Raw genomic sequence first — 25,458 nt, forward strand, 5'->3', positions numbered from 1 at the left:
GTGTCAAATGGATGCTGTTCCCCTGTGAATAGCAAAGCCCATTCATAGTCATCCAAGTATTCGAGTTGCTAATGCTAATGAATAACTTTCTGGCCCTCTGCAGAGGGAAAGACTAACCACGAAAAGGTGGGATGAGAGTGGCATAAAGCAGGTATTGAGAGCATGCAACTCGCACTGTCTAAATCCAGATCACAGCTTTAATACCTTTTTATTTATAGATATTTTTTTTTTTAAGTTATAATTTCTAGCTTTTCATGAAGCTTTAGCATAGCAAACAGTCTTTTCTGATGCCAAGTTCAGTGATGACTAACACTATTTACAGGACTGTTTTGTAATCTCAGATCAGCCCACATTAACGGGAAGTTACGTTTTCCCGTCAGTCTTTTAAACGGTGCCTGAGAGTTGCTGAGGCCAGAGTTGGCCATCCGGGCTCTCCTGTTTGGAAAAAATTATGTCAGCTTTCAGAACAATTTTTTTTAAATTTTCTAATGAAGTTAGGGAAGTCAAATTGTACTTCCTCCATTTGATCTTTTGCATTAGGACCTTTCACACTCCTCTGTTCTAAAAGCTACTGACAAAAATAAGCAGAGGAGGTATTGCATAAGCACCACAAAGTCATTTGCCCGATCTGCATTTCTCGGTGCATGAGATCAGCTCAGAATATCTGATATGAGAAAGCTACTGGTGCACAACTGCTGTAGCTGATAGGAGTTACCTCTGTGAGTCATCTGGTAGGATGGTAAGTTGGTCTTTTTTTTTTTTTTTTTTTTTAGTTCAAGTTTTTATGAGTGTTTTTATAAAGCTCCATTGCTGTTACTGTAAATCCGAGGAAGATCTGGCACAGAGTCTTTGTAATATGAATCAGTGCATCCATATGCTTCCAAGTGACCTTGCAATCTGGAAAAATACCATTTTATCCCTGTGTTTAAAAGAAAAAAAGCAGAGTTTCTGTATAAAAGGTTGACAGAGGGGTGAAGGCAGAGATGTTGCTCCCTCAGATGTGCTGCCTTCCCTGTCATCGGGACTGTCACAAGGCAAGTGACTCCTGGTGCCAGCTATAGCAGACAGCTTTACTGCACTCCGGTTGTGATCTCAGGCAAGGAGCATCCGCCGTGCAGATGGCAAAGCTACATCAGGCCAGGAATAAGGTTGTGGCTAATGCTGTGGCCTTCAACAGGCTGGAGTAGATCAGGAACTGCTTTAGCTTCAGAAAAAGGAAAAAAAAAAAAAGGAAAAAGAAAGAAAAGGGGGGGGCAAAAAAAAAAGGAATTTTTTTCATGTGACAGATCTCTGGTCACCCCAAGCCCAGAAAAATGGGCTTGTGTTGCAGAGAAATTGCACTTTCTTAGGAAGTATGCCCAGTACACTGAGTTGTGTGAATGCCAAAAGCTGCAAAGGTGGTGGGAGGGGAAGGCTGGGAGCCAGGAACATGTGTGTGATGCTGCCTTTGAGTTTTGGGGCCTTACCTTCTCTTGCAGCTCCAGCTGAAGACTCAACAGATGCTGTTAAAACAGCATCAAAGTGTGCATGGGGTGGGGAGGCAATCTCACAAATGCTTTGCAGGCTTGCTCTGCAAGGAGGGCTAAAATATATAGACCTGGCTGCAGCCTCCTTGCTCCCTGCAGCAGAGCTCCAGGTGTCTCTGCAGGCAGAGGCCCTTGGCACAGACATGGTGCTTTGAGCTGGTGAGAAGCTTCCTGACAGGATGGTTGGAAAATGCCAATTTTGAAGAAATCAAAACATTCTGTGGGGAACGCGTTGATTTTTCTCAGGTTTTTCTGCTGGAAAGCAGGTGGTTTTCCCAGGGTGACCATGCTTGATATTGCCTCCTGGATGCTGCTGAGCCGGGAGCCTGGGTGCGCAGGGAGCCCAGGCACTGCTCTCCCTGCTGAAACACCGGTGACGGGTCTTGGCAGGGCAGGGTGAGGGGAAATTTCAGTGGTTTTCCTCCTCAAATGAGAATTTGATGTGGGCTGTAAAAGAGGCACGTTTGTGTGTTTGTTTTTGAACAAGTAATTCACAGGTTGTATGTGTGAAAATACAGTAAATCCAAGGTCAGGTTAAATTTTTCCAGCAAAAGAGGCTGAAAATGATTTATCGAGTGAAACAGCTAAATACCAGGACAGTTGTGCTTTGTCTAATGCCAAGAGAACTAACCCCTCCTCCCTCTCCCTTGTCCTCAGGTTCAGTGGCAAATATGAACATTTGTCAATATTTGACAACTCTTTTGGACATCATGAATATGCTGGAATCTAGACCACAGAGCACTTGCAATAGCGCTTTTTAAATTTGAATTTAATGTAAATGAAAGAAAAATAATCATCTGGATCAACTGTAGTGATGGCTAGCAAAAGAAAATCCACAACTCCCTGCATGATACCAGTAAAAACACTGGTGCTTCAGGAGACTGAACTGGACGCTGTAGAAGATGATCGTGAAGGAACGCAACAAGATGCTCCTGCGGAAGGGCCAGCAGCTAGCGATGCTGGTGGCAGTAACAGTAATAATGGAGCTTTGTCTAATGGGCACCGTGGTATTGCTGATAGTGACACTTATATCTGCAAGTCTTGTGACTTTGTATCTCAAGATGTTCATCACTTCTTTGGGCACTTGGACTCTGAGCACTTAGACTTTAGCAAAGACCCTGCCTTTGCATGTGTTGCGTGCAACTTTCTGGCAAATAGCCATGAAGGGCTCTCGCACCACAATGCAGAGTCACACGCTGGTGAAACGAGCTTCATCTGGAGGGTGGCTAAGCAGGACAATCGTACAACTGTGGAGCAAAGTCTCTGTGAGGCCGCCAGCAGCCATGACCTTCCGGGAGAGGTCCCTGAAGAAGGGGTGGATGGCCAGTCTGAAATTATCATTACTAAAACCCCCATCATGAAGATAATGAAAGGTAAACCAGAGGCCAAAAAAATCCACACACTGAAGGAGAATGTGTCCAGTCAACTGGGCGGTGAGTCAGAGGTGAAAGATGGAGAGCATTCATTCCCAAACGGGTCCGTGTCGGTCAGTCAGCCCACTGCAAGTTCGACAAAATCATCTCATATAGTGAATGGCTCCATCATAGGAAACATGCCTGTTCTGCAGGCAGGTGTTGCACAACTTGTGTCACTGCAGCAGCAACCCCCGTTGCATCAGCAGCTACCTACGTCCAAGTCTCTTCCCAAGGTGATGATTCCTCTGAGCAGCATTCCAACGTACAACGCTGCCATGGACTCCAACAGCTTCCTGAAAAACTCTTTCCACAAGTTCCCCTACCCCACCAAAGCTGAGCTGTGCTACTTGACTGTGGTGACGAAGTACCCAGAAGAGCAGCTGAAGATCTGGTTCACTGCCCAGAGGTTGAAGCAAGGCATCAGCTGGTCACCAGAGGAGATCGAAGACGCCAGGAAGAAGATGTTCAACACCGTTATTCAGTCCGTGCCGCAACCCACCATTACAGTTTTGAACACGCCTCTGGTTGCGAATCCTGGGAGCGTCCCCCATCTTATTCAGGCGACTTTACCGGGCCACGTGGTGGGGCAGCCGGAGGGGACGGGGGGGCTGCTGGTCACGCAGCCCATCATGGCAAACGGGTTGAAGGGCACCAGCTCCTCCTTCACCTTGGCGGTGACTTCTGTCCCCAAGCCACAGCCGGCAGCACAGCACAGCACGGTGAGCTCCAGCAACACATCGGGCGTGAAGGTGGTCAACAGCGGCCAGTCGCTGCTCACCGCCTGCCCGGCGATCTCCTCGCAGACCTTCCTGGATCCCAACGTCTACAAAAACAAGAAGTCCCACGAGCAGCTCTCGGCCTTGAAAGGCAGCTTCTGCAGAAATCAGTTCCCTGGCCAGGCCGAAGTCGAGCGGCTGACAAAAATCACGGGCCTTTCCACCAAGGAGATTCGAAAATGGTTCAGCGATAGGAGGTACCACTACAGGAACGTGAGAGGCGGCCGGGCCGTCTTCCCTGGAGACAGCGCTCTCGATTCCCTGCCCGAAATAACCCTCGACGTCTCGCCCAGAGGAGCCGAGCTGAGCCCCGCGGCGGCGGCGGTGGCCGCGCCGGCCCCTCACCACCCACCGCGGCGGCAGTCATGGCACCAGGCGCCCGACTTCACGCCGACCAAGTACAAAGAGCGGGCGCCGGAGCAGCTGAAAGCCCTGGAGAGCAGTTTTGCCCAAAATCCCCTTCCTGCGGAGGAAGAGGTGAACCGCCTGAGGGGGGAAACGAAGATGACGCGGAGGGAGATTGATAGCTGGTTCTCGGAGAGGAGGAAGAAGAAGGTGGCAGAGGAAAATAAGAAAGTGGAGGAGGCAGCTCGGCAGGAGGAGGAGGAGGCGGAAAATGGTGGTGGGGAAGGGGAAGACTCCTCGGATGAGCTGAGGGCCACAAGCGAAAACGGCTCAGTCGACGCCTCCGGCAGCAACCCCAACTCGATGGAGCGGAAAGTGAGTCCCATCAAAATCAACCTGAAGAACCTGCGAGTGACCGAGTCCAACGGCAAAAGCGAGTTACCAGGGGCCGGCACAAACGAGAAAGGGGATGGCAGCTCCAGCCGGCCACCCACCCCTCCGAAAACCAAACTGAACTTTAAAAAAACGGCCCAGCAGCGGCATCTGCTGAAGCAAATGTTTGTGCAGACCCAGCGGCCCACGAACCAGGAGTACGACGCCATCGTTTCCCAGACGGGTCTGCCGCGGGCCGAGGTCATTCGCTGGTTCGGGGACAGCCGGTACGGCTACAAGAACGGGCAGCTGAAGTGGTATGAGAACTACAGGCGGGGGGTTTTCCCCCCGGGGCTGGTGGAGGTCAGCCCCACCGGTCGGGAGGTGCTGGAGGACTACTATGAGAAGCACAAGGGGCTGCGGGAGGAGGACCTGCCCGGCCTCTGCGAGCGCTCCCACCTCAGCGCCCAGCAGCTCAAGGTGTGGTTTGCGGTGAAGGCGGAGGAGGAGAGCAGGGGGACCGTCCCCGAGGAGGCCTGCGCCGGCGAGACGGCGGGAAGCCGGAAAGGGCCGTGCGAAGCCGGCTCGGAGGTGTCGGAGAGCAGCGAGTCGTGGGAGCCGGGTGGACAGGAAGGCAGTGCCGGGACCCCCGATGCCCCCGGCCCGCCACCCACCACGCGGCTCGGTAAGACCCCCGCCTCGGGCAGGGCTGGCTCCCCGGGAGGGTTTGGGCGAGCGTGGGGCACTGAGCATTTCCCATTTGGGAAACTGAGGCTTTAGGGAAGGGTTTAGTGTCCGCTCCTGCTGATTGGGATTTATCCAAGGAAGCGGTGAGGAAACCCCAGGGAAGAAGGAGGATGAGGAGGGTCCGGTGAGATGCCGTGAGTGCTGCTGCCTGCCCATGCCTGCCTGCCTTGGTCACTGGATGCTGGCTCCGCTCTGAAGCCAAATCCTGGCTTTGCTTTAAGCCTAAGTAAAACCAGCAGGAGTGTCCGGTCCCTTTATCTGCCCCGGGGGGAAGGTGGCCCTTGGGTTTATTTATGAAGGGGACTGGTATTTGGGAAGGAGGGGGCCTGGCTGCTGTCCCCCATGCCACAGGCTCCTTCCATGCCTCCCCCTGGCCTCAAGCAGCAGATGTAACCTGTGCCTGCCTGCGCAGGCAAGAGCTTCCTCCCTTCCCTCTCCCACCACCAGCTCTCCAGATGTCAGCACCCGTCTTTGGTGTGGGGCAAGGCTTCGGTGTTTAAGATGGAGGCTGCAGAGAGGGAGAGGACATGGAGGGTTGTTTACAGCTGCTGGCCCTACCCCTCCTCCAGGACTCACTTCCGAAAGGCATGTGCGTGTGTGTGCACGTGTGTGTGGAGGAGAGGAGAGGTGGTTTCCAAGCCCTCCGTGGGCTCTTCAGAAGTGCAGCTGGGGGCTGTTTCCTCCCTGGCTGGGTTCCCACCAGATGGGGATGGCCGAGCGCTTGCCCTGTCCCGCCGCGGGCTGCACAGCCCCTCGCCTGCTCCATGCACGCAGTCCCTTGCTGGCGTGCTGGGCAGCTGGGATCTTCTCCAGCCCCGCTGCCTTGCTTTGGAGCCTCCCACACACTTCTGCCATGGCTGCAGGCCTTAAAAAACAAAACCAAAAAAAAATTTTAAAAAATCCACTAAAATTCATTGCTTGCTTGCCCTGTCTAATGCAGAGGAGATGGAGCATGGGTTTAAATGGGGCCCTGCCCTTCTTGCAGCTGAGAGGTCTGGATGTGTGCTGCCCTGTGCACCTTGTTGGGGAGCAGCTGCGGCTGCAGGAGTGGGCTGGGGAGGCATTGCAGCGGGAACAGTTTGGGGAAGGGTGGTGGGCCAGCTTTTGTGCCTCTGCCAGGGCAATGGCAGTGTCCCTGCTAGCACCCTCTGAGCGGGGCTTTATGCCACCCAGAGCGAGGTGGTCCCGTCACCCCTCGTGGCACAGAGGCAGAATGTGCCCAGTGAGGATGCACAGCTTCAGACTGCCGCGGGCTGCGTCCCACCTTAGCCCTGCTACTGGCCAAAGCCCAGCTCCACTCCTGTGAGGATTTTTAGATTTCCTGGCCCCTCTGAATGAGGCTGGCCTTTCTCCACAGCTGACTCCAAGGCTCCCAATTTTGCCAATCCCGAGGCACTCCCACACCCCTTCCTCCCCACCCAGCACCCCACCTGGGTTACAGGCCCCTGCAGCAAGCCAGAGCATCTCTGACGCCTGTGTTCTTTTTCAGAAACAGACTGAACTCAAACCACCAGCCTTGGAGGATCTGCTCTTATCCTTGAGAAGAAATTTTTGGTCTTTAAAAACCCATGGGCCGGCCTGATGCAAACCTCAGGAGCAGCACATGGTGATAAAGCACTGCCATAAATGAGACCTTTGAGCACAGCACATGAGAGAGCGCGCGTGCAAAAACTGGGCACTTACTTAGTGCAGAGCTCTCAGTGGCCCAGCCGAGGAGATGGCTGAGAGCTGGCGGAGGCGGAGGCTCAGCTCGCACCCAGGAAATAGGATGCTCTTGTTTGCTTTCCAGTGGACAGACTTTCAGATTTCATATTCATATACCGATGCCTACAGCTGCCTATACAAGCATAACAAATCTCAGACATTGTGTAAACAAGGTCATTGCTTAGATATGGACTATCATGGCACAGTACTTTTTTCTTTTTTTTTTTCATCTGTCCGTTAAGGTGTTTGTTCTCTAAAGGTTGGCATGGCTGCATATATCCTCTCCGCTCTTTCTGGTCCTTAAGCCCTGGCAATGAAGGGCTTTGCGGGCACGCAAGTGTGTATGTGTGTGTTAGGAAAGGAAAGGTATTTGAGAAGAAAACTGCCAGTCTTGCATTAAAGTCCGGTGGGAGTTGAGTGAGATTTTCATCCCTACAGATTAGGTTAGATTTAGCATTGCATACTCTCCAGTAAGTAACAGGTTCCCAGACACAGACAACCCGGGAGATGGAGTTTGGTGTCATTTGTCCCTTGCTGGCTAGAATATTTTGCCCTGCGCTCCTGGAGACCAACTGTAGCAGACTATTAAATCTCCAAGTCTCCCTTTAATCACTGAGAACTAGCACATAATAATTTTTCCATACTGACCTGGAATCCTTTTCATTGTTCAGAGAGAACAAGCTGTTCTTCAGAGAACAAACGCAGAGAATATGCAGCATTGCTGTGAGTGGTTCAAGTCATTGTTGTCTCCAAGGGATCAGCGAGGCAGCAGCTCTTCTGCAATCAGGAAGTTTCCCTCTTGCAGCCCTACATGACACATCCTCCTGCAGCAGTGCTGGTAACTTCAAGTGTTTGCTCCAGTCTTTTTTTTTTTCTTTTTTTCCCTTTTTCTCCCCCCCCCCCCCCCTTTTTTTTTTCTTTCCAGTCCATCTGCAATGGTTCTGCAGCAACAGTAAAATAAATTTTGCAGTTAACCTTCCCGCTTCCCGGTACCTGTACATTTTTAATGTGCCCATGTTGTCTTGGGTGGTTGCTGTGTGATGCAACTACTTAAAGATTTTTTTAATATTCTCTTCTAATAGAAAACAAGGTCTAGAAGGGAAACTCTTGAGCTGAATAGTCCAGCCAAATGCTGTGTCAGACCATTCTGTCACAAACTAATCAAATCCCAGTTCAAAATTGGTTCCATGTCTTGCCTTCACTTTTGCTCTTGGAAGGCTATTCCAGAACTTCACTGCCTTTGAATGGTTAGAAACTTTATTTAAATTTCTAGTTTGAATTAATTCGTGGCCGGTTCATTCCTGGTTTGTTTTGGAGCCAACATTGTCCTTTAACTTAAATAGTTTTTGGTGTTTATCCGCTGATGTATTTATGGAGAGTAGTCATAGCTCCTTATTTTTGCCAAGCTAACTCAGCCAAGCTTTTTCAGTAGAAGGTTTTTATTTAGTGAGAGCTTTTTAATGTGGGAGACTTTATTGTTGGTGGTAAATGATATTTATTAGAAGGGTGGGTAGCAAGCCCCAAAGGATCAGATCCAGAGATTTACAAAAAAATCTGGTTTAAAAACGAAAAAGCTCTTTCAGAACCTCTTCCAAAGATGGTGTCTGATTTCTACCTTTAATTGCCCTTGCTTTTCCAGTTCTTTCTTTGTCTCTTCTTTAAGAGGCTGCCTTGCTCAACTACTAGGAGGGATTTTGTCTGCTCAGTGCTTTGCAAGAGAGAGGGCTTCCTCTCGCCTGGCGGTATGTGCCTACGTGGTGGGTGCCTGCGCCTGAGCTCACGTAGCTCCCCTAGCACATGGTGTAACCCCTGCGGCCAAGCCTGAGCATCTGCTTCAGAAGGAGATGACCTGCGCCCTAAAGAGAGCCGGGGCGACGCGCTCAGATGCAGACACCCTCACTGCAGCCATCTCTTAGCAGTCAGAGGAACCCTCCCCAAAATGCTGCAAGCAGGGGTGGAGTCGACCCCAAGCACCCTGCTGTGACACCAGGCTCCCTAAATGTCTTTTTAGAAGCACTGTTGCTGGTCATGCCGTGGTTGGAGGCATAACTGGCAGCCGTCCCACCTTGGGCTTGTGTCGGCTCAGCCGGGCAGCATCCCTGTGGCTCTCCTCTGGGAGAGCAGGGGCGGCTGCACTGCGAGGACAGCCAGAGCCCCGGTGGTTCACCCTCGCGGGTGCAGTCCTGCACACCCCAAAATGTCACAGGTGATGGGAGAATCTGGGTGGTCCTAGAGCTGGACGTAACAGATCTGGGAGTCATGCAGCCCGAGAGTATAAGTGTATGTACGGTGTTACCTTCAGAGAACAAATACAGGTAGGTCAATTTACTCTCTAGTGTCTATGTACATGCAGGTTTATTTAAGTACACATATATACAGTTCAGATATGCCATTGATTCTTTATTTCATTAAGATGTACATTAAAAATGTACACTTTTACTAACTACTTGCTATATAAATATGTTGGAAGTGTAGTTTGCCCATTCAAGGTGATTTTCTGTGGGATTTTTGGTGTACACTTAAAGGCCTATGGCTAATTGGAAGAGTGATCCCCGCTCCATCTACAGAAATGCTTAAGGACTATGGTATGAACTGGTCCCTTTGAACCATTTTTCCATGCACGAGCTGAAATTTTTTGCACTTGGATTGTATTCGGCCAGTTTTCCAGAAAAATTGAAAAGAGAAGTCTTGTGAGCTGGAGGGAGAATTTCCCGGTGTACACAGAAAAAACAGCCTTGAGGGTTGGAAGCTGCTGAGGTTTTTGAGCTTTGTCTCCGTGCATTCATACAAGCACAGCAGGAGTTTTCTTTCTTTTGGGTCAGAGGAATTTTAAAAAGTGGTTCCGTGCAGACTCCCCTCAGATGCGGCAATGGGGCTGGCAAGCCCATTGCTTGGGGAGGGTAAGATTTAGAGACAAAAAAAAAAAACCCAAAAAGTAATCAAGTTCCCTTTCTAACTCTTACATTCCTTGTTATCTGCATTTTTTAGTTGACTTGAAATCTCCATGAAAATATAAGCTGAAGATTTTTGAGGGTTTAGCTCTGTGGTCCTCTGTTTCCCTATTGTATCGTTTTTGAAGCTGAGGAGAGGCAGGTGTCATCTCCAAATAGACTCAGGTTTTGGTGCAGGACATTAGAAATGTGTTTGCATCTGAAACTGAAAGGAAAAACTGAGAGGTGGCTTGACAGTCCCAGCAGCAGCTCTTCTGGTGTTAAGAGGAAGTGTCACCACAGTTCTACAGTGTGTGAATATTTATCATCATCTAATCAAAGATGACTTATCTTGACTTGAAAGGAGGGGTGTAAGATAAGAGGTCGTGTAGCCAGCATCAGTAAGGAAGGGGAATTAAATTCTTCACCTCCATCCGCTGTGTATGAGCTTGGGCTTGACAGGCACAGTAGTAACCATCATTTTTAATCCATGTGAATCTTGTTACTTATGTCTCTGAGGCTGCTTAGATTAAGGGCACAATCCAGTTGCTTAATAACCCGAAACCCTGATTTGTGCCATACCTGGCTTGCTCATGTAAAGGGCTGCTGGTCCTCCTCATGCAAGGAGCAGAGTTACTTTATTCATTATCAGCAGGCCCTGCTGTGAGATTTCTAGACGTGGCTCTGTGTTTCATTTGGGTAGCTTTTTTTTCAGCTCCTTAATTAGCATCCTGGAAATCATTCTTTTTTTCATATTTTTTCATATTTTTTTGGCAGAACACTAAACAAACCATGATTTGCAGGCTCCTATTTCGACTTGCCTGAGAGCTGAGCACTGCTGCACATCAGGCCCACAGCCACGGGAGAGGAATGGACACAGGTGCTTGCTTCAATGCGTGGCATGCAGGGGTCAGCGTATGCCCACAGGGCTCCAGCTGCAGGTATTAGTGCAGCTGCATGTCCCCTCCCTGCCAGGGGTTTGCATTGATCACCACCAGAAGCCACCAGCAAAAGCAGTAGCTTGGTGGTAGCTGTGATGAGAAATCCTGTAGTCAGCCCACAGCTGAACGCAGAACCTTAAGCTGCCTGGGTGACACTTGCACAGAAGCTGGAGCTGCAAGATACCTGCTTGGTTAATTTTTGCTAGGTGTCCCCTGTCTGTTCAGGAGGAAAAAGAGGATGTAGAAGGCTGGTTTTCCATTTGGGGGTTTTGTTTTGTTGTTGTTTTAAATGAAAAGCAACAATTTTTGGTCAAGGGTAGATGTATTGTATTCTGCTTTCCCTGCAGCCCCTCTCTTAAAGACATTATAGAGGCAACTTGATCAGAAGGTGATGTTTGGAAGCTGGGCCGCTGGGAATCAGAAGAGAAAAATGATTTTCAGCACTTAGGCACAAATTAGAAAGTTAACATGATACTGCACCTTCCTGTCAAGTTGATGATAGTATTTAAAATGCTTATAAACTTCTCTCTCCTGTTGCCCAGATAATTTTGGCTTTGCTCTTTTCAAATCAACCAGTGGCCTGATGTGATTCAGCTCACTGCAGTAACCTCTGTTGTAGTTTCTCAGTTGATCACAAAAGCAGCAGGGTAAGATGAGGCAACACTACAAACGGAGGGGGGGATGAGAAACTTGCAAGCTATACCTTTTTTTTTTTTTTTTCCCCTTTCTTTCAAGTTTAGTTTCTGCTGTATATTTTACTGGCAGTGGTCCCTGCCAGGAATGCTGGATTGGCATTACAAAACTTTAAAGCAGAGCAAAGGAGCTCTGTTACCTAAGCAGTGATTTATGTTATTTTTTTGTTTTGTTTTCTTGTTATTGCCTGTTCCAGTAAAGAGTGCTCTGTTGGCTGATGCTGGCCATATTTTGATGGCACAGTTAAAGCCACTTTTTTCCTGTACTGATGGAGGGTGGTATTAGGAGGACTCTTTCTTACTGGTGCTAGTGAAGGTTGGGCTAGGAATCCATGGCATAGAAAACTTCTTGCTAAAATTGCACTTTCTCTCTGCCCCATCTGGCTCCTGGTGGTGTTATGGGTACGTGGCTGTGATTCCCCTTGCACATACTAACATTGCACTAAAAGAGAGACTTTGGGAACAGCGTGTTGATCACTTTGTTTCTCAGCAGACCACAAAGTCAGCCTAATGGGGGTCTCTTTTTTTTTTTTTTTTTTTTTTAATTATTGTTATTTAGAAATCATGCTGGTGCTGAATGACCTGGAATTTTTGCTTGGATTTATCCAAAGGAAAATGTAATTGTAGCTGCAACGGGACCTTTCATAAGGGTGGCCTTGCAGCTAGGGAGCAGAGCAAGGGCTCTGCTGTGTAAACCGTCTTTGTACCGGGGAGGTGTGGGGGGTTCCAGTGGGGTTATTATTGTGTTTTTTTTAAGACCACAATTTTAGATGGTCACCTTGGCAATCGTGTGAGACAGGAAATAGTTTTTACTTTTGGTAAAGGTTTTAAAGAGAAAAAAAGTGAAGCTGCCTGTGGTTGTGGGCTGTGGCTATTACTAGGGCTAGGGTAGCTTGTACCTGCTATGGACTTTACCTGCTCTTATTCTGAGGGCAAGAACTCCCTGTAGCAACAATGCCACTTCTGAGAAGTGAACGGCAAGTTTCCCTTCCTTTTGTATATGTGGATGTGAGGGTGGGCGAGGGGAAGAGCTTGCTTGTACAGTTTGTTGAAATGAAACCAGACATTTTTGGTTGTTCCTAAATAAAGAGCGTAAAAGACGAATGTGAGTCGACTGGTGATTGCACTGGGGTTAGGGGAAGCCCGTGGTGATGGCCTTACGCCTGGTCCTACCAGTGCGCAACAGCGAGAGCTGCCCCATGCATGGGGATGGCTGTGGCCTGCACCCCAGCTGCTCGGCTGGGAGCGAGGAATGCTCAGTCACAGCCCTTCTGTTTGTTTTAAAAGCACAACAACTTACCCATGGGGTAAGGCCATGTGTGAATGCCCCAGCAGTGCGCCGGAGCCCAGATACCTCCATCCTAAGAGCCCTTCTGCAGCCCCGAGTAACTGCTTGTCCCCAGCCCGGTTCAGAACATCAGGGTCAGCATTGTTTTATCCTTTTGAGTGAACAACATTAAACCTGGTTAGTTTTTTTTCCCCCCAGCAGCTGCAAACTCCCTAAAGCCAGGAGGAAGGAGGGAGCAGTGCAGTCCCCCCACCCCAGGCAGGGCTGCAGGCCAGTTTCCTCCACCCAGCACCAGCCAGACACCGCTGGAGGAGGGCAAACCGCCAGACACCTGAGCCACCACGCATGTAATACTGACACTTTTATTGTCATTTAAAGCTAGAGCGGCCTTGTAAATGTAGAGTTTCACTACTGGACCCATAGGCAGTGGCTATACAGGTAGGTAGATGCGATGCCGCCAGGACAGTGATATGTGCTGCCTTGGTCGCTTAAGTCCCCCCTTGCCCGGTGCGCTGGGAACAGGTACAGCACAGGATGGCTGCAGAGGGCCTCCGGCAGCTGCACAGGAGCGGGATCTCCGGGAATACGGGCAGAGCAGCAGCGGCAGAGGGCTGGTTGGAGTTTGGTGTTTGTTTTGTTTTGTTTTTAAGGTCTCTTTCCTTGCGATTATAGACAGTTTCGTCTCTCAGCTCGGCGGCTGGCAGGCTGTACGCACCGATGTGCTTCGTTAAGGGCTTGGTGGTGAAGGTTGGTGGGTGTTTGGGGTTGGTTAGGGTTTGTTGTTTTTTTTTTTTTTTTCCAATTTTTTTTTTTTATTTCTCCACTGGAACACACTTCAGCAGAGAAACTGGAAAAGCTGCCTGAAAGTAGGCCATAGCAGTGCCGTTTCCATAGAAACCAGTTCACAGCGTGCCGTGAGATTCACAAGCACTGGAGGTGCTTTCGCCCGCCGAATGGGCTACAGCCGGTTGTCCCCGTTGACCCGGGTCCTCCGCAGTACCCTGCAGGGGGGCACAGAGAGAGGGGACACAGCTCAGGCTGACCAAGGGATGGTCAAGGGCAATGCACCCGTATCAAAAGCTGCCCCATGGGAGGAAAGCAGGGGCTTAGCACATCTCCCATGCCGGGGAAAAGTGCCACCGGCTGCAGGGTGGCAGTTCCTTGTCCCACCCAACTCCCATAGACCCCAAAGCAGCGACTCCCCCAAGAACTGGCACAACTTTCATACTGAAATTTAGGGCTTCCACACAGGGAACAAGGCTGCAGATCTGCTCTGGGTTAGTGGGAGGCTGCATTTATCTGCCTCCACCAAGGAGACTAAATGCTGGGGGGCGTGTCTCATGCTGGGAAGAGCTCAAAGAGCACTGGCATACCTTCGCTCCCGGCTCTCAAAGTGGTCAGCCAGCTGCTCCTGCGACACACGAAAGTCCTCGAAGGGCTGCTGGTACCGCGACTCGAAGGACCCCTCTCTGCCTCTGCTTGCCAGCAGCTGATTGGAAGCATCCCCTGCTCGTTCCCGTAGGGCTGAAGCACTGAAGAGGTTTATTTCACCATTCTCCTGCTTGGATCAGAAAAAAAAAATACAGTAGTAAACAGCTTAGGATTTTAAAGTGTATGCCTTGTAGTAAAGGCAGTCCCCTTGCAGGGCCCTGGCTGCCCTGTGAGCTGCCACGCAGGGTGTCCAGGGCTCATGGGGTCTCAGCGTTTGCAACACGCAGCTGCTATGTCTTTAACAACCATCGCTGGCTCCCACCAGCATCATTTTAAATGAAGAAATAAAAGAAACGTTTGTCTCTGAAGGAGCCTTGCCTTCTGCTTATGCCACCATGGATGAGCCAGGCTCTGTGATACTGAGCTATAACTTCCCCGGAGCGCATATGGGAACTGGGATGGAGCAAATCTGCCTCCTTCAGCTTTTGCCGAAGGGATATCCAGGCAAGTCAAATGCAGTCCAGGCAGGACCCTGCCTGAAAGGCCCCGGCTCGCTGCAGGAGGTGAGCCTGGTGCTTCCCATCGTGCCAGCCCTCCATGTATCACACCAGTGCAATGCTGAAAACTTGAGCATCCTGCACACACTCAGGCCAGGCCACAAATGCTGAGCTTCGCTGCACTGACCTGCTAGCAGTGCAGAGCCATGCCGCTGCGAAGGCGAGCAGAGCAGAACAGCGGGCAGCACCAGGCAGGGTTCGCTGCCTGTGCTCCTCAGCCCTGCAGCACAGTCACCTTCTTGTGCATGACCCAGCCTCACCTTGCTCGGGAAAATGTCTATCTTGACGAGCAGGGAAGCCAGCTCCAGGTTCTCGCTGTAGTTGTTCTTCAGGGGTACAGCTCGGAAACCTATGGCAGAAACAGCCCCGGTGTCACTCGCAGCATAGCCAGTGACGTGTCAGTCTCCCAGCACAGAACTCAAGGGGGGCCTTCTCCAACCCCCCCAGGTCCCCCCGAGCAGCAGTTGGCCCTGAGGGATGTTAGTAAAGTGCTGCTTGCTTCCTTTGCCTGGTTGGGGATGTGAACTGTCATGATGTGACCTGTACCAGGAGGGACTGAGCCAGCCTGGGGACTGAGCCAGCCTGGGGACTGACAGCGTCCTCCCATGAAACTCAGCGTCTCCCTGGCTTAAGGATGCAATTAGCAAACTGGTGAAGACCACCATGACACCACCCCCCCCCCACCCCCCCCTGCTTCCCCGAGTGCTTTACCCGTCTTCAAGCCTTTCACCAGGAAGGTGGCCTGAGCCAGGAAGTTCTCATCGCTGAACATGTCCTCCTCGTACACCACGAAGCGGAGGAAGGCAAAGTCAGGGTTGCTGACCTGAAAGTGGAACTGCTTCGGGGTCCAGAGAGGGTTCAGGCCATTGTCCGCTAGTCACAAAACACCACTGTCAATGGGCAGCCCCCCGCCAAGCCCCGCGCCCCCCTGCTGCCCACCAGGGCTGATGCTGAGCTCAGGGGCAGCGTGGGGGCAGCCCCCACTCCAGGGCCAGGCTTTGCTGCAGTGCCCACTGCTCAGGCCATGGTCAGGAGTGGTGGCGCATCCTTCTCCCTTCCCTTCACTAACCCACTCACCCACAATCTCGGTTTTCTGCTTGGCGTTGTCATACTCAGCCCCGGACACCTCCACCTCCACGAAAGGACAAACGATTCCTCTTCCATTTTTGGGAAGGTGCCGGGCCCCCAGGACCTGGGCAGAAGCAGGAGAGACTTGGTAAGAGACAGGAGCAAAGGAAAAACCTTGTTTGCATACTACGACATTTTCTTTCCAAATAAATCACCCTGGCTCTGCTAATTGGAGAGAGAAGAAACACTGACAGCCAGCCCAACCCTGCCTGCCTTGTGGAGAAAAACAGTTCCCACCCCTGGAAGCTGCTATGGTGTTACCAATCACCAATTTGACTTGTAAGCCATAAAAAAAGGCAGCTGAACTGCCCCAGGTTCCTGTCTGCCGCCTGCACAGCCAGGGCTGGGACCACAGCATCCCTCCTCCAGCCTGCCAAGCTAGAGATGGGCTGCCAAGCCAAGCCACCTTCCCCCGCCTGGAGAGCTATGCTGGACACCCCCTTCTTTGCCGAAACTTCTCGGGCCTCCTTCTTTGGGCTTGAGGACGAAAAGGAGCTGCTCTCTGCTGCTGCTCTGCCTCCTTTTCAAAGCACAGTCTGTGCTCAACTCAAATGACAACCTGCTTCCTTGCAGGAGAAAGAAATCTCAGCCTCCTCTTGCCAGTGGCCATATGTCACTCCAGCGTGCTGTCGGCACGCTGCTGTTGCAGGGGAAGGACGCGCTGCCAACGCTGGATCATGTGCTTTGAGTCATGCTGGGCTTGAGACGGCTTCTCCATCCGTGAAAGCTGGCTTTGGTGGGGACATCGGGCAGTTTTGCCAGAGGACAAAAGGCTGAGCCCATCTCTTAAAGGAGACAGTGACAGGCTACAGCACAGTGACTCTTGACACCTGCTGGTTGCAGCTGCATCCCAAGATACAGGAAGAGTTTGGAAAAGAGACAGGGATTTTTAGGGAGACAGTGGATATGCGGTTGATGGTGCAGATGGGACACGATGAGGCGTCCTCCCTGAGCAGGGCAGCGACTCTCTGAGGTGGGATCACTCCAAAACAGAAGGGGCCTCAGAGGAGCTGCAGTTTGTGCATGTTGTCAGAAACCTGTGAGCACCTAAAGGCAGGATTCCCGCTGTCTCCTCCCCAAGGTCTGCTTGAGCTGAAGGGACTTGCAAAGGAAACTGCCGACTGCTCAGCTGCGAGACCACTACGGATGCCTGTACAGGCTAGTGGGACAGCCACTGGTCCAAACATAAGAGCCATCTGGTTTGGCACAACCACAGCCTTCCCATCCCTCCAGGAGCTTTGGCGAGCTGTCCCATACCCCTGCAGAGCCCCTGCTGTGCAGCTCCGTGAGCTGACACAGGAACGGTCCAGCCACAGTCCCGCCACACGGGAAGAAAAAGATTCAACGGGTGTCCACAGTCCATCCTCCGGTACCCCCCACCAGCAGCCCCCCATCCTCTTATCATCACCAGCAGTGCAACACAGAAATGGGCTGAATAGTCCGCTCGGACCTCGAAGGAAGGGGACACAGCAAGGTCAGTAATGTTGAGCCTGGAGCAACCCAGTGACGAGGAGGGGACGAGGCGCAGGTCTTGTGTTACCCCGTTGGGAGCCATCCTGCGCCCGCGCAGTCCCAGCCCAGCTCCGGGGACAGGGATGCCACCTCTGCGGCTCGTGGATGCCACCTGCCGGCACTGGGCCCTGGGCGGGAGGGGTCCCGGGGGGAGCATCCACGGATGCTCCGCTACTCCTCTCCAGGCGCCCAGGGAGGTCGGTGGCACTTCCCTCAGCAGCACCCGTGGGTCTCCCCCTTCTGCGAGCACTCGCCAAGCCTGCGCTGCGGGACAGCTCTTAGGCAGGGGCTGAGGGGTTTGGTGAGGAGCAGCTGCAGACAGAGGCCAGGAACCCGGGAAAACCATTGTATCACCCCAAGCTCGGTATAACCGCGTGGATCTGCCCCCACACTGGGATGAGGTACTGACCTCAATGGAGATGGAGAGCGGCTCAACCCCCCGCAGCGTGCTCTTGTCAAAGGGGTCGAAGATGTCATCTCGCATGTTGGCTGGCTGCAAGACGTACCCACACTGGCCGCTGGACATGAACAAGGCCTGGTTCATCTGCATGGGCTTATCTGGAGAACACAGGCAGGAGATGGAGGGAGGACAGCCTGTGCCCTTTTCACAAGCCACATCACCTGGGTTATCGGTGCCTCGTCTGAAACCCTTTGCAAGGGGACCTGGCCCATCCCTTGGCAATGCCTCATGCGCCATGGCCTCACTGCAGCCTGTGCACGTGCTGGGGCCATGGGGTGACTTTCTCATGCACGATCTGCCCAACTACCCAGTGCTCCATGGGTCACCCCCTTCTTTTCCTCCCTCTCCTTTCAGCTTTCCTTGTGCTGGCTCTAGCATTTGCCAAACTGCCCTGTGAGATGCTTGAATTCACAAAAGGAATGAAAAAGCCAGCAGGAAAAAAGAGGCAGGTAGTTTTCTGGTGGGTTGGTGAGCTGAACAGGCTCACAGCAGGGTTTGGCAAGGGCCAGGGGAAGGGGAAGGCTGGACTGCACAGCAGGAGCAGCAATGGAAGCTGGGGGAGAAGGTGAGCAGAGCAGCAAGCTTGACTCAGAACCTGCAACCAGCCGGTGTCCCAGGGCTGGGGCTGCACTGTCCCATTTGGTATGTCCCCTGCCCTTTCTGCCTGCTGCCAGGTACCTTGGAGGAACTCCCTCCTTCCTCTCCGTTCACAACCTCCTGGCTCATCCAGGGTCAATCTAGCACATCCCCCCTGTGGCAACCACGTGTGTGGACATGAACACAGGGTCCTGCTCCCTGCACCTGGCATGGAGACTGCGGACCCCCTCCTAGACCCCCTGTTTGCCAGGATCGGGTTAGCAGGGCTGCAGGCAGGTTGCTGGGAGGAGGCACAGGGTACCCAGGAGCCTGCCCACCTTCCCTGCCTGCTGCCCTCACCTGGGGTCTGGAAGTTGAGTGCTACCAGCTGGCTGCCGCAGATCCACATGGGCAGGGGGTCGTAGTTGGAGGAGTCGAGACGCTGGCCCTTGGGGTAGATGCGGGAGAGCTGCAGGCGGTTGTACTGCAGGAACTTCTTGCCTTTGATCTTGTTGACGTACTTTTCCGCCTTGGTCTCGGGGAAGGAGGACATATCTCGGTAACAGGCCCTCTCTGTGCCGATCTCTGGGAGGAGACAGCACAGTGTAAGCCAGGAGCACGTTCCTTTTCTAGATGCTTCAACCACCCCAGGCCCCTTCCTAACACCATCCTCTCCTCCCTTGGCTCAGTCACCATCAGGTTGTGTAGCCCTGCTCAGGCATTTGCCAGGTGCCCAACACCAATGGTTGAAAGCGTCGAAACCACTCTTGGTGATCGGGCATGATGCTCCCCAGCCCCACTCCCTCAGCAGCTGCTCTGGATGGTGACAGATCCCAGCAAGAGAGGGATAGGGAAAGGAACTTCCACCCTTTGGAGAAGGACATTTCCAGAGCTCTAATGTAAACTGGTTCCAGCTTGCTTTGGACATCTGCCCTCTGCTGAGATCTAGCCAAAGCAGCACTTCAGGGCACACCGTGGGGCCTCTGACACCACGATGACTGCCTGCGGCAGCCACTAGACCAGCAGATGCTCACTCTCTTCATCGAAGGGCACAGGTCGGCAATAGACCACCAGCTCCGAAAGCTCCAAGGCAATCTTCTTCCTCCTCTCCATCATCTTCCCTTCGGAGAGCTGCCGAGAGAGGGAGAGAGAGTTGTCAGGGCCAGGTGGGAGCTGCAGCGTTGGATAACCCAGCTCACCAACTGTGGTCAACAGCAGTGCTGGCCTGGTGTGGCTGCTCCTGCTCACGCTGTGGGAACCACTAGCAGGTCTGCTGGGTCTGCATGGGGGGACACCACAAAAGTGCCCATGGGAAGGGCCCTTGGTGGGTCCTACCTCCTGCCTGAAGCAGTACTGACACCGGTACCAGTGCAGGGCAGCTGTGGCCTTGTAACTGAGCTTTGCCACCCTCCACGGATGGACATCCCCCAACTCTTGAGGCTGCGACACCCTCCCGATGGACCAAACTTCCCAGATGTCCAGCCTGAACCTCTCAAGCCACAATGTGTGGCCACCACCCCTTGCTATATCATAGAATCATAGAATCATTTAGGTTGGAAAAGACCTTCAAGATCGAGTCCAACCATCATCCATACCCACTAAATCATGTTCTGGAGTACCCCATCCACATGCTTTTTGAATACCTCCAGGGATGGTGACTCAACCACTTCCCTGGGCAGCCTATTCCAATGTCTGACAACCCTCTCAGTAAAGAAATATTTCCTAATATCCAACTTAAATCTCCCTTGCCACAACTTGAGGCCATTTCCTCTCGTCCTAATTGTCAAAGATTACTCTGGTTTTATCATCTTTGTGACTGCTCTGCCAGCTGTCACAGGCTGCCATCTCACCACCCCCCCACCAACCTCCACCTGCTCCTCAGCTCCTGGAAAATCCAGGACTTGGCAAGGAGGTGTCTCCCCTGCCAAGGGCTCTCCAGACTCACCCGTGCATCAGCTGTCTGGGCTGCCTCCCGGATCTTCTTCACCCAGTCCAGCAAGTCCTCATGCGTATCGGCTGCCACATCAAGGGACAAGCGTGACACTGAGGCCATGCTAATGGAGAAGACGAAGAGGCGGTTGTTCTTCCCCTCGGGGCGGATGGCTGTGTGGGGAGAGGGAGCAGAGGGCAAGGTCACAAGCAGACGCTGAGCCAAGTCCTTCACACCACAGAGGGAGGAAAGGAGAGGACAGATACTGAGGGAGTCTCATGGCTGCCCCGGGACTCTTCAGCTGAGAGGAGATGCTCCCACTTCTGGCCATTGCAGGCAGCAGCAGGAGCCCATGAAGCGACAGGCGAGGATGCAGAGTGTATCCTGTGAGGCCTGAGAAGTCTCACGGGGCCTTTGTAATGCCCTCTTCCTCCCACTCCTGCATCTTCTTCTCTCTGTGCCCTGAAGTGCCCAGGGGGGAACAGCCACCAGGAGCACAGTGTCCTCTGGGGAGCACAGGGATGGCAGAGAGCTGCAGACCGGACCCAGCCCAGCCAGCGCCCAGGAGCCCCAGAGCCTGCGGCAGCCTGGCAGGGTGGCTGGACCACACATATGCAAGGCAGGACAAATCCTTACAGAAAAGAAGGAGCCTACAAAATCGGTCTGAGCTCCCTTGCCCGTGGGGCAGCTGCCCTCTGAGAGCAGGTTCAAGGCATGACGGAGCGGCTCCCTGGCATGACCCTGGGTACTCCTCGGCTGTACTCGGGCTGCAGGGACGTGCCTGAGCCCCAAACCTGAGGCATCCTCTGTGCCGGGAGCGGCAGCGGAGCACGTCACCACACGGCAAGCACACACCATAGACTGGTGTTCACTTGCAGCAGGCACAGGGGTGCCTCGAGACAGACAGAGACTGAAGCCCTTTGGCCCAAAAGACCTGCAAACATCACACGACAGGGCTGTAATACCCCCCAGTCCTCCATCCCTCCCTGGCACTCACCGATCTGGCAGGAGGGCACATCCAGGACACCTCCGAGCAGGTCTCCCAGGGGGCTGTTCTCATCCAGCTGCTGCTGGGAATGAAGCACAGGCAGGACGGTGTTGGGCACGGCGCCGGGCAGTGCGGCCGAGCATGGGGGGCTGCGCACATGCGCTCCTCCCCACCAGCCCTGCTTGACCTGCTCAGGCACAAGCTCACCTCCCGCTCCGGCTCCAGGCTGCTGGGACCAGTAATTTCCTCTACGTAGTTGGAAGGGAACCACAGCTGCTTCTTGCCACCATAATCTCCTCTCCACCTGGAAGAGAGGGAAGGGACAGCGTCAGGACCCACCACGGGATCCCAGAGCATCCTGACAGGGGGTCACAGGGGACAGGCAGCTCCTCCATCATCTGCTTTTAGGGCTCACGAGGCTTTGGGGCTGTGTAACTTGTGGGCAATCCCCAAACGGAACGAACCCTAGAGGTGACACACCTTTGTATGAATGGTGACACCAAGGTTTGACTGTGTCCCCAAGGGAAAAAGAAGGCTCAGGACCAACTCACCAGCCTCCTTCCTGTTTCTCCACATTCTGGATGATGGCATTTTTGGTAAAGGTGAGCTCGTCCTCCCGCTGCGCCTTGTAGTCGAACAGGGCTTTGACTGCGCACTGCAATGAGGAGGGGTCCCATGAGGCCGGGCAGCAGATGGTCACACAGACAACAAGCCCATGGGATGAGAGGTCACCTCCCACTGCAGACATGTTTGTTGTGGGGCAGTGAGGCATGTCGTGTGCAGACAGCATCCAACCCTGCTAAAGAGGCTGCCAGACCCTAGTGACCCTTGCAAAACAAATCAAGGCCCCATTTATGCCAAACCAGAGGTCACAAGGCTGGTATGGCCCTGCGCAGGCACTTTCCTTTGGGCCAGAGCCACTGATGGGTTTAGTTTGAAGAGTTCAGAACAAGAGGCAGCCCAGCCTTGGAATCTGCAGGCTCAGCCTGGAGTGTGTCTCCCTGCATGGTCTAGAAACAAGTGTGCAAACTAATACAGCTCTTGGAAAATAAAGACACTTGCTAAACGGTCAGACCCTGCAGGTTGTTTCAAGCCAAGCAGTGAGAGTGTACCTTGAAGGTGGGCATGGGGTTGGCTTCCACGTAGAACCCAGGGTGGCGTCCCTCATAAAGGGCTCCGTAGTCCGGCTCCTGTCGAAGCAAAGGGCCAGTGGTGACAACTGTGGTTTTGCAGGCAACAGGTCCCCTACCTTGGGGGGGTAGGGAGAACACCCCAGGGAAGGCACAAGACCAAAGATGATGCTGCACACAGCAAACAGATGCCCAAGCCCACACTCCCTACTGACCTGGGTCAGAGGGGCAGCAATAAATCTTACTCAAGCCAATAAGCATTTCCAACAGGACATGAAGCCCCAAGAGGTGTGGACTGCGAAACACAGAGATGGCTCACACAACACGACTTCAAGGCACGAGCTCAAAACGGACCTATCCATCATCCTTTGGCTTAGCCCTTCCAATGGCCACCCACACTCACCGCTGTCCCTATCTTCTCCAGCGTCTCCTCGTTGATGGGGTACCTCAGCTTCATCTTGCGGTACAGTGGGTGCTTTTCATAGTAGCTGATCAAATCCACCAGGCTCTCAAACTCAGAGTTGCCGAGCAGCACGGTCTGGCCCTCCTGCTGCACTCGGCAGTGTTTGATCTTCCCTTCCGCCCTGGCAGGTGGAAAGACAGAGAGAAGCTGCTTGGCACCTGGCAAGAGAGGGTCTCTGCCAAAATAAAGAGACCCAAGCAAAAGGTGCTCCTGGGCTGGCTGCCGAGCACAGCCATCTCCCATCATGAGATGGGAGGAGGAGCGGGGTCCTAAAGGCTCTCAAGGGGCTGTAAGGTTTATCCAGGGCCATCCAGGAGTGAGAAGAGCTCTGGGAGGGCTCACGTCAGGGCTCATGTCCCCTCTCCTGCTCTTTCACACACTGCAGCATCCCAGCTCCACCTCCCGCGCCCACCACCCTTCTCCCAGGGACACACCTGAAGGAGATGGCGTAGGAGCTGGGCTCACTCCTCTTGCGCACCAGGAAGGCTCCGTCGCGTGGCACCCTCATCAGCATGTGCTCAGCTTGGGCCCGGGTGAGGTTGGCGTGGTACCACCTTTCAGGAAAGACATGTCACTGTGCACAGGTCTCTGTGCGTCCAGCTCATCCCACACTTCTGCCATACCACATGGTTTCCCCTGCAGCCCACAAAAGGCTGCCTGAATCCTCAAAAGGAGGACAGGGAACAGAGATCATCATATATGTAACACTGCAACAGGGCTGTCTTCTTTCTATGGGACAGGCAGGAACACAGCCATTTGGTGACATGCAGCATAGGCGAGGGCATCCCAACCAAGCCCAGTACCTCCTTTCTTTGCACTGAGCTTCCACGACAACCAGCTCCATCAACAACGAAGCTGGCCAGCATGGCTGCTGTGACACAGATAGTCCCACGGGGAGCAAGTGGGGACCAGAGAGCTCCAGCAGGGAAGGAATGACTGCGGAGAGATCTGGGAGGGTTTCCCATGTGGTCCCAGCTGCCCAGTGGACACGGCCCACCCTCCCCAAACACACACTTACTCTTTGCTCTCATGAGCATTGGTCTGCGGCACTGGCTCCGTCAGCCTCATCTCAAACTCGTTGCACCTCAGCGGCACCTCCTGATAGTGGGTGATGAGGTCGTAGAGGCTGTCGAACACCAGGTTGTCCGTCAGGAAGAACTTGGGGCTGCCGGCGTCCTGCCGCGAGTGGATCCGGCAGTGCTGCACCTTCCCGTTGCGCCTGCAGAAGAGGGAGGTGGTAAACCAGGGTCACCTGTGGAGATTCTGCACCTGCCTCAGGCACAGCTCCAGCCTGGACATGGCATTCCTGCCCCGCAGGAGACCCATCATGCAAGGGTCCCTAGGGACCTGACCCTTCTGCACTGGCACAGTGAGCTGATGTGATGCTGGGGCACAGAAAAAGGGGAGAAAACTGCTCACAGACCACTGGGGAATGGGACCCCACCACTGAAGAAGGTGTCAGGATGAAGACTACCCCAGGAGCAACCCCGAGCAGCGGGCTGGCGCCTGTGGCCCTCACCAGAAGGAGAGGGTGTAGTCTCCAACGAAGGTCTCGCTCTCTCTGACGAGGAAAGAGCCGTCAGGAGCCCCCGTCTCGATGCAGTACTCTGTCAGAAGCCGCTCTGCGATGTGCCGCCCGTCGCGTCCTGCTCCCAGTTTGCCGTGAAACCACTTCTCCGTGGAGTGGAGCTCGGTGCTGTTGCTCACCTGGCAGGGGGAAAAGCCACCGTCTTACGTTACTGAGGGCAGCTCATGGTGCCGGAGTCTGCTCTGCCCAGGGGTCTTCCAACCAGGACGAGGGAGCTTCTGAAGCAGCTCCCACCCTTCCCACCACAGGATCTCCCCCTGAAGTCAGCTGGCAGTGGAGATGCTCAGCCCCTTGGGCAGTCAAGTCCTTTCTCTAGGGGAACAACTCACCGTCACACAAGGCAGCCCTCACCTCCTTTTGCTCTTCCTCATCCTCGTTTCCTTGATCACTGGTTGTCTCCCCAGAGTAATAGATCTTGCTGCTGGTCAGGACAAAGTAATGTGGGTTCCACTCCTGCAAGGAAACAAATTCTGGGCAAAGAGACCCCTGAGGAAGCACCAAGCTGGCCCACCACCCGTCCCTGGGATCATCTCTTCCTGATCAGCACAAGCAGTGAGGGGTGATCAGGTTTGTGAAGGATAGTCATCAGCAACACTGATTTCAGTGGAGTCGCTGGAGCTTCCAAGACATCCCCCAGATCTGAAGCATGGATTTATAGCAAAAAACCAGCATGTGATAGGTCTTATATACAAAGTGACTGCAGATCACACTGCAAACACCCCAGCATGTATTAAAAGGAGATGACTGAATGAAGAGCAAATCAATGCAAAAAGAAAACACTCTGCATGGATTCAGCACAGGGGCTATCAGAGATGAGGATATCAGAGATGGTTATGTGACTTTACCATTGCACTTTCCTATCTTCCAAAAACCTGCTTCGCTCGCATGTGACTGCCTGACAGATCCTCAGCAAAGCAAAGCAGCTGAAGAAGTGGACTGTGTATAAGTAAATGCACACA

At 53.0% G+C, this 25,458-nt stretch overlaps 2 protein-coding genes across 8 annotated transcripts in view; one reads left to right on the forward strand and one right to left on the reverse strand.

The window, feature by feature from the left end:
* Positions 1-12,552, forward strand: part of ZHX3 (zinc fingers and homeoboxes 3) — a 51,721-nt gene extending 39,169 nt beyond the window's left edge. The window contains exons 3-5 of one of the 4 annotated variants that reach the window (XR_011328761.1): positions 2,184-5,119; positions 6,671-7,058; positions 7,557-12,552. Coding sequence is in view for 3 of the 4 variants with exons in the window: in XM_069806898.1 (XP_069662999.1) it covers positions 2,341-5,119; positions 7,557-7,612 (2,835 nt within the window). In the remaining variant the exon portion in view is untranslated. Of the gene's footprint in view, positions 1-378; positions 740-2,183; positions 5,120-6,670 lie in introns of those variants that run through there. The other 3 variants (XM_069806901.1, XM_069806912.1, XM_069806898.1) reach the window with 3 other exon arrangements.
* A 532-nt stretch (positions 12,553-13,084) lies between these two features.
* The window catches only part of PLCG1 (phospholipase C gamma 1), a 50,331-nt gene continuing 37,957 nt past the window's right edge, over positions 13,085-25,458 (reverse strand). The window contains exons 15-32 of one of the 4 annotated variants that reach the window (XM_069806895.1): positions 24,851-24,952; positions 24,431-24,618; positions 23,930-24,130; positions 23,346-23,465; positions 22,852-23,032; positions 22,431-22,508; positions 21,870-21,973; positions 21,526-21,622; positions 21,328-21,397; positions 20,346-20,503; positions 19,435-19,531; positions 18,761-18,985; positions 17,774-17,922; positions 15,802-15,916; positions 15,436-15,597; positions 14,985-15,073; positions 14,110-14,294; positions 13,085-13,737 (exon numbers count right to left, since the gene is read on the reverse strand). In XM_069806895.1, the coding sequence (XP_069662996.1) occupies positions 13,695-13,737; positions 14,110-14,294; positions 14,985-15,073; positions 15,436-15,597; positions 15,802-15,916; positions 17,774-17,922; positions 18,761-18,985; positions 19,435-19,531; positions 20,346-20,503; positions 21,328-21,397; positions 21,526-21,622; positions 21,870-21,973; positions 22,431-22,508; positions 22,852-23,032; positions 23,346-23,465; positions 23,930-24,130; positions 24,431-24,618; positions 24,851-24,952 (2,364 nt within the window). In that variant the 3' untranslated portion in view covers positions 13,085-13,694. Of the gene's footprint in view, positions 13,738-14,109; positions 14,298-14,984; positions 15,074-15,435; positions 15,598-15,801; positions 15,917-17,773; positions 17,923-18,760; positions 18,986-19,434; positions 19,532-20,345; positions 20,504-21,327; positions 21,401-21,525; positions 21,623-21,869; positions 21,974-22,430; positions 22,509-22,851; positions 23,033-23,345; positions 23,466-23,929; positions 24,131-24,430; positions 24,619-24,850; positions 24,953-25,458 lie in introns of all 4 variants that reach the window. The other 3 variants (XM_069806879.1, XM_069806885.1, XM_069806869.1) reach the window with 3 other exon arrangements.

This window comes from Haliaeetus albicilla, chromosome 2, assembly GCF_947461875.1.
Source record: "Haliaeetus albicilla chromosome 2, bHalAlb1.1, whole genome shotgun sequence".
NCBI lineage: Eukaryota > Metazoa > Chordata > Aves > Accipitriformes > Accipitridae > Haliaeetus > Haliaeetus albicilla.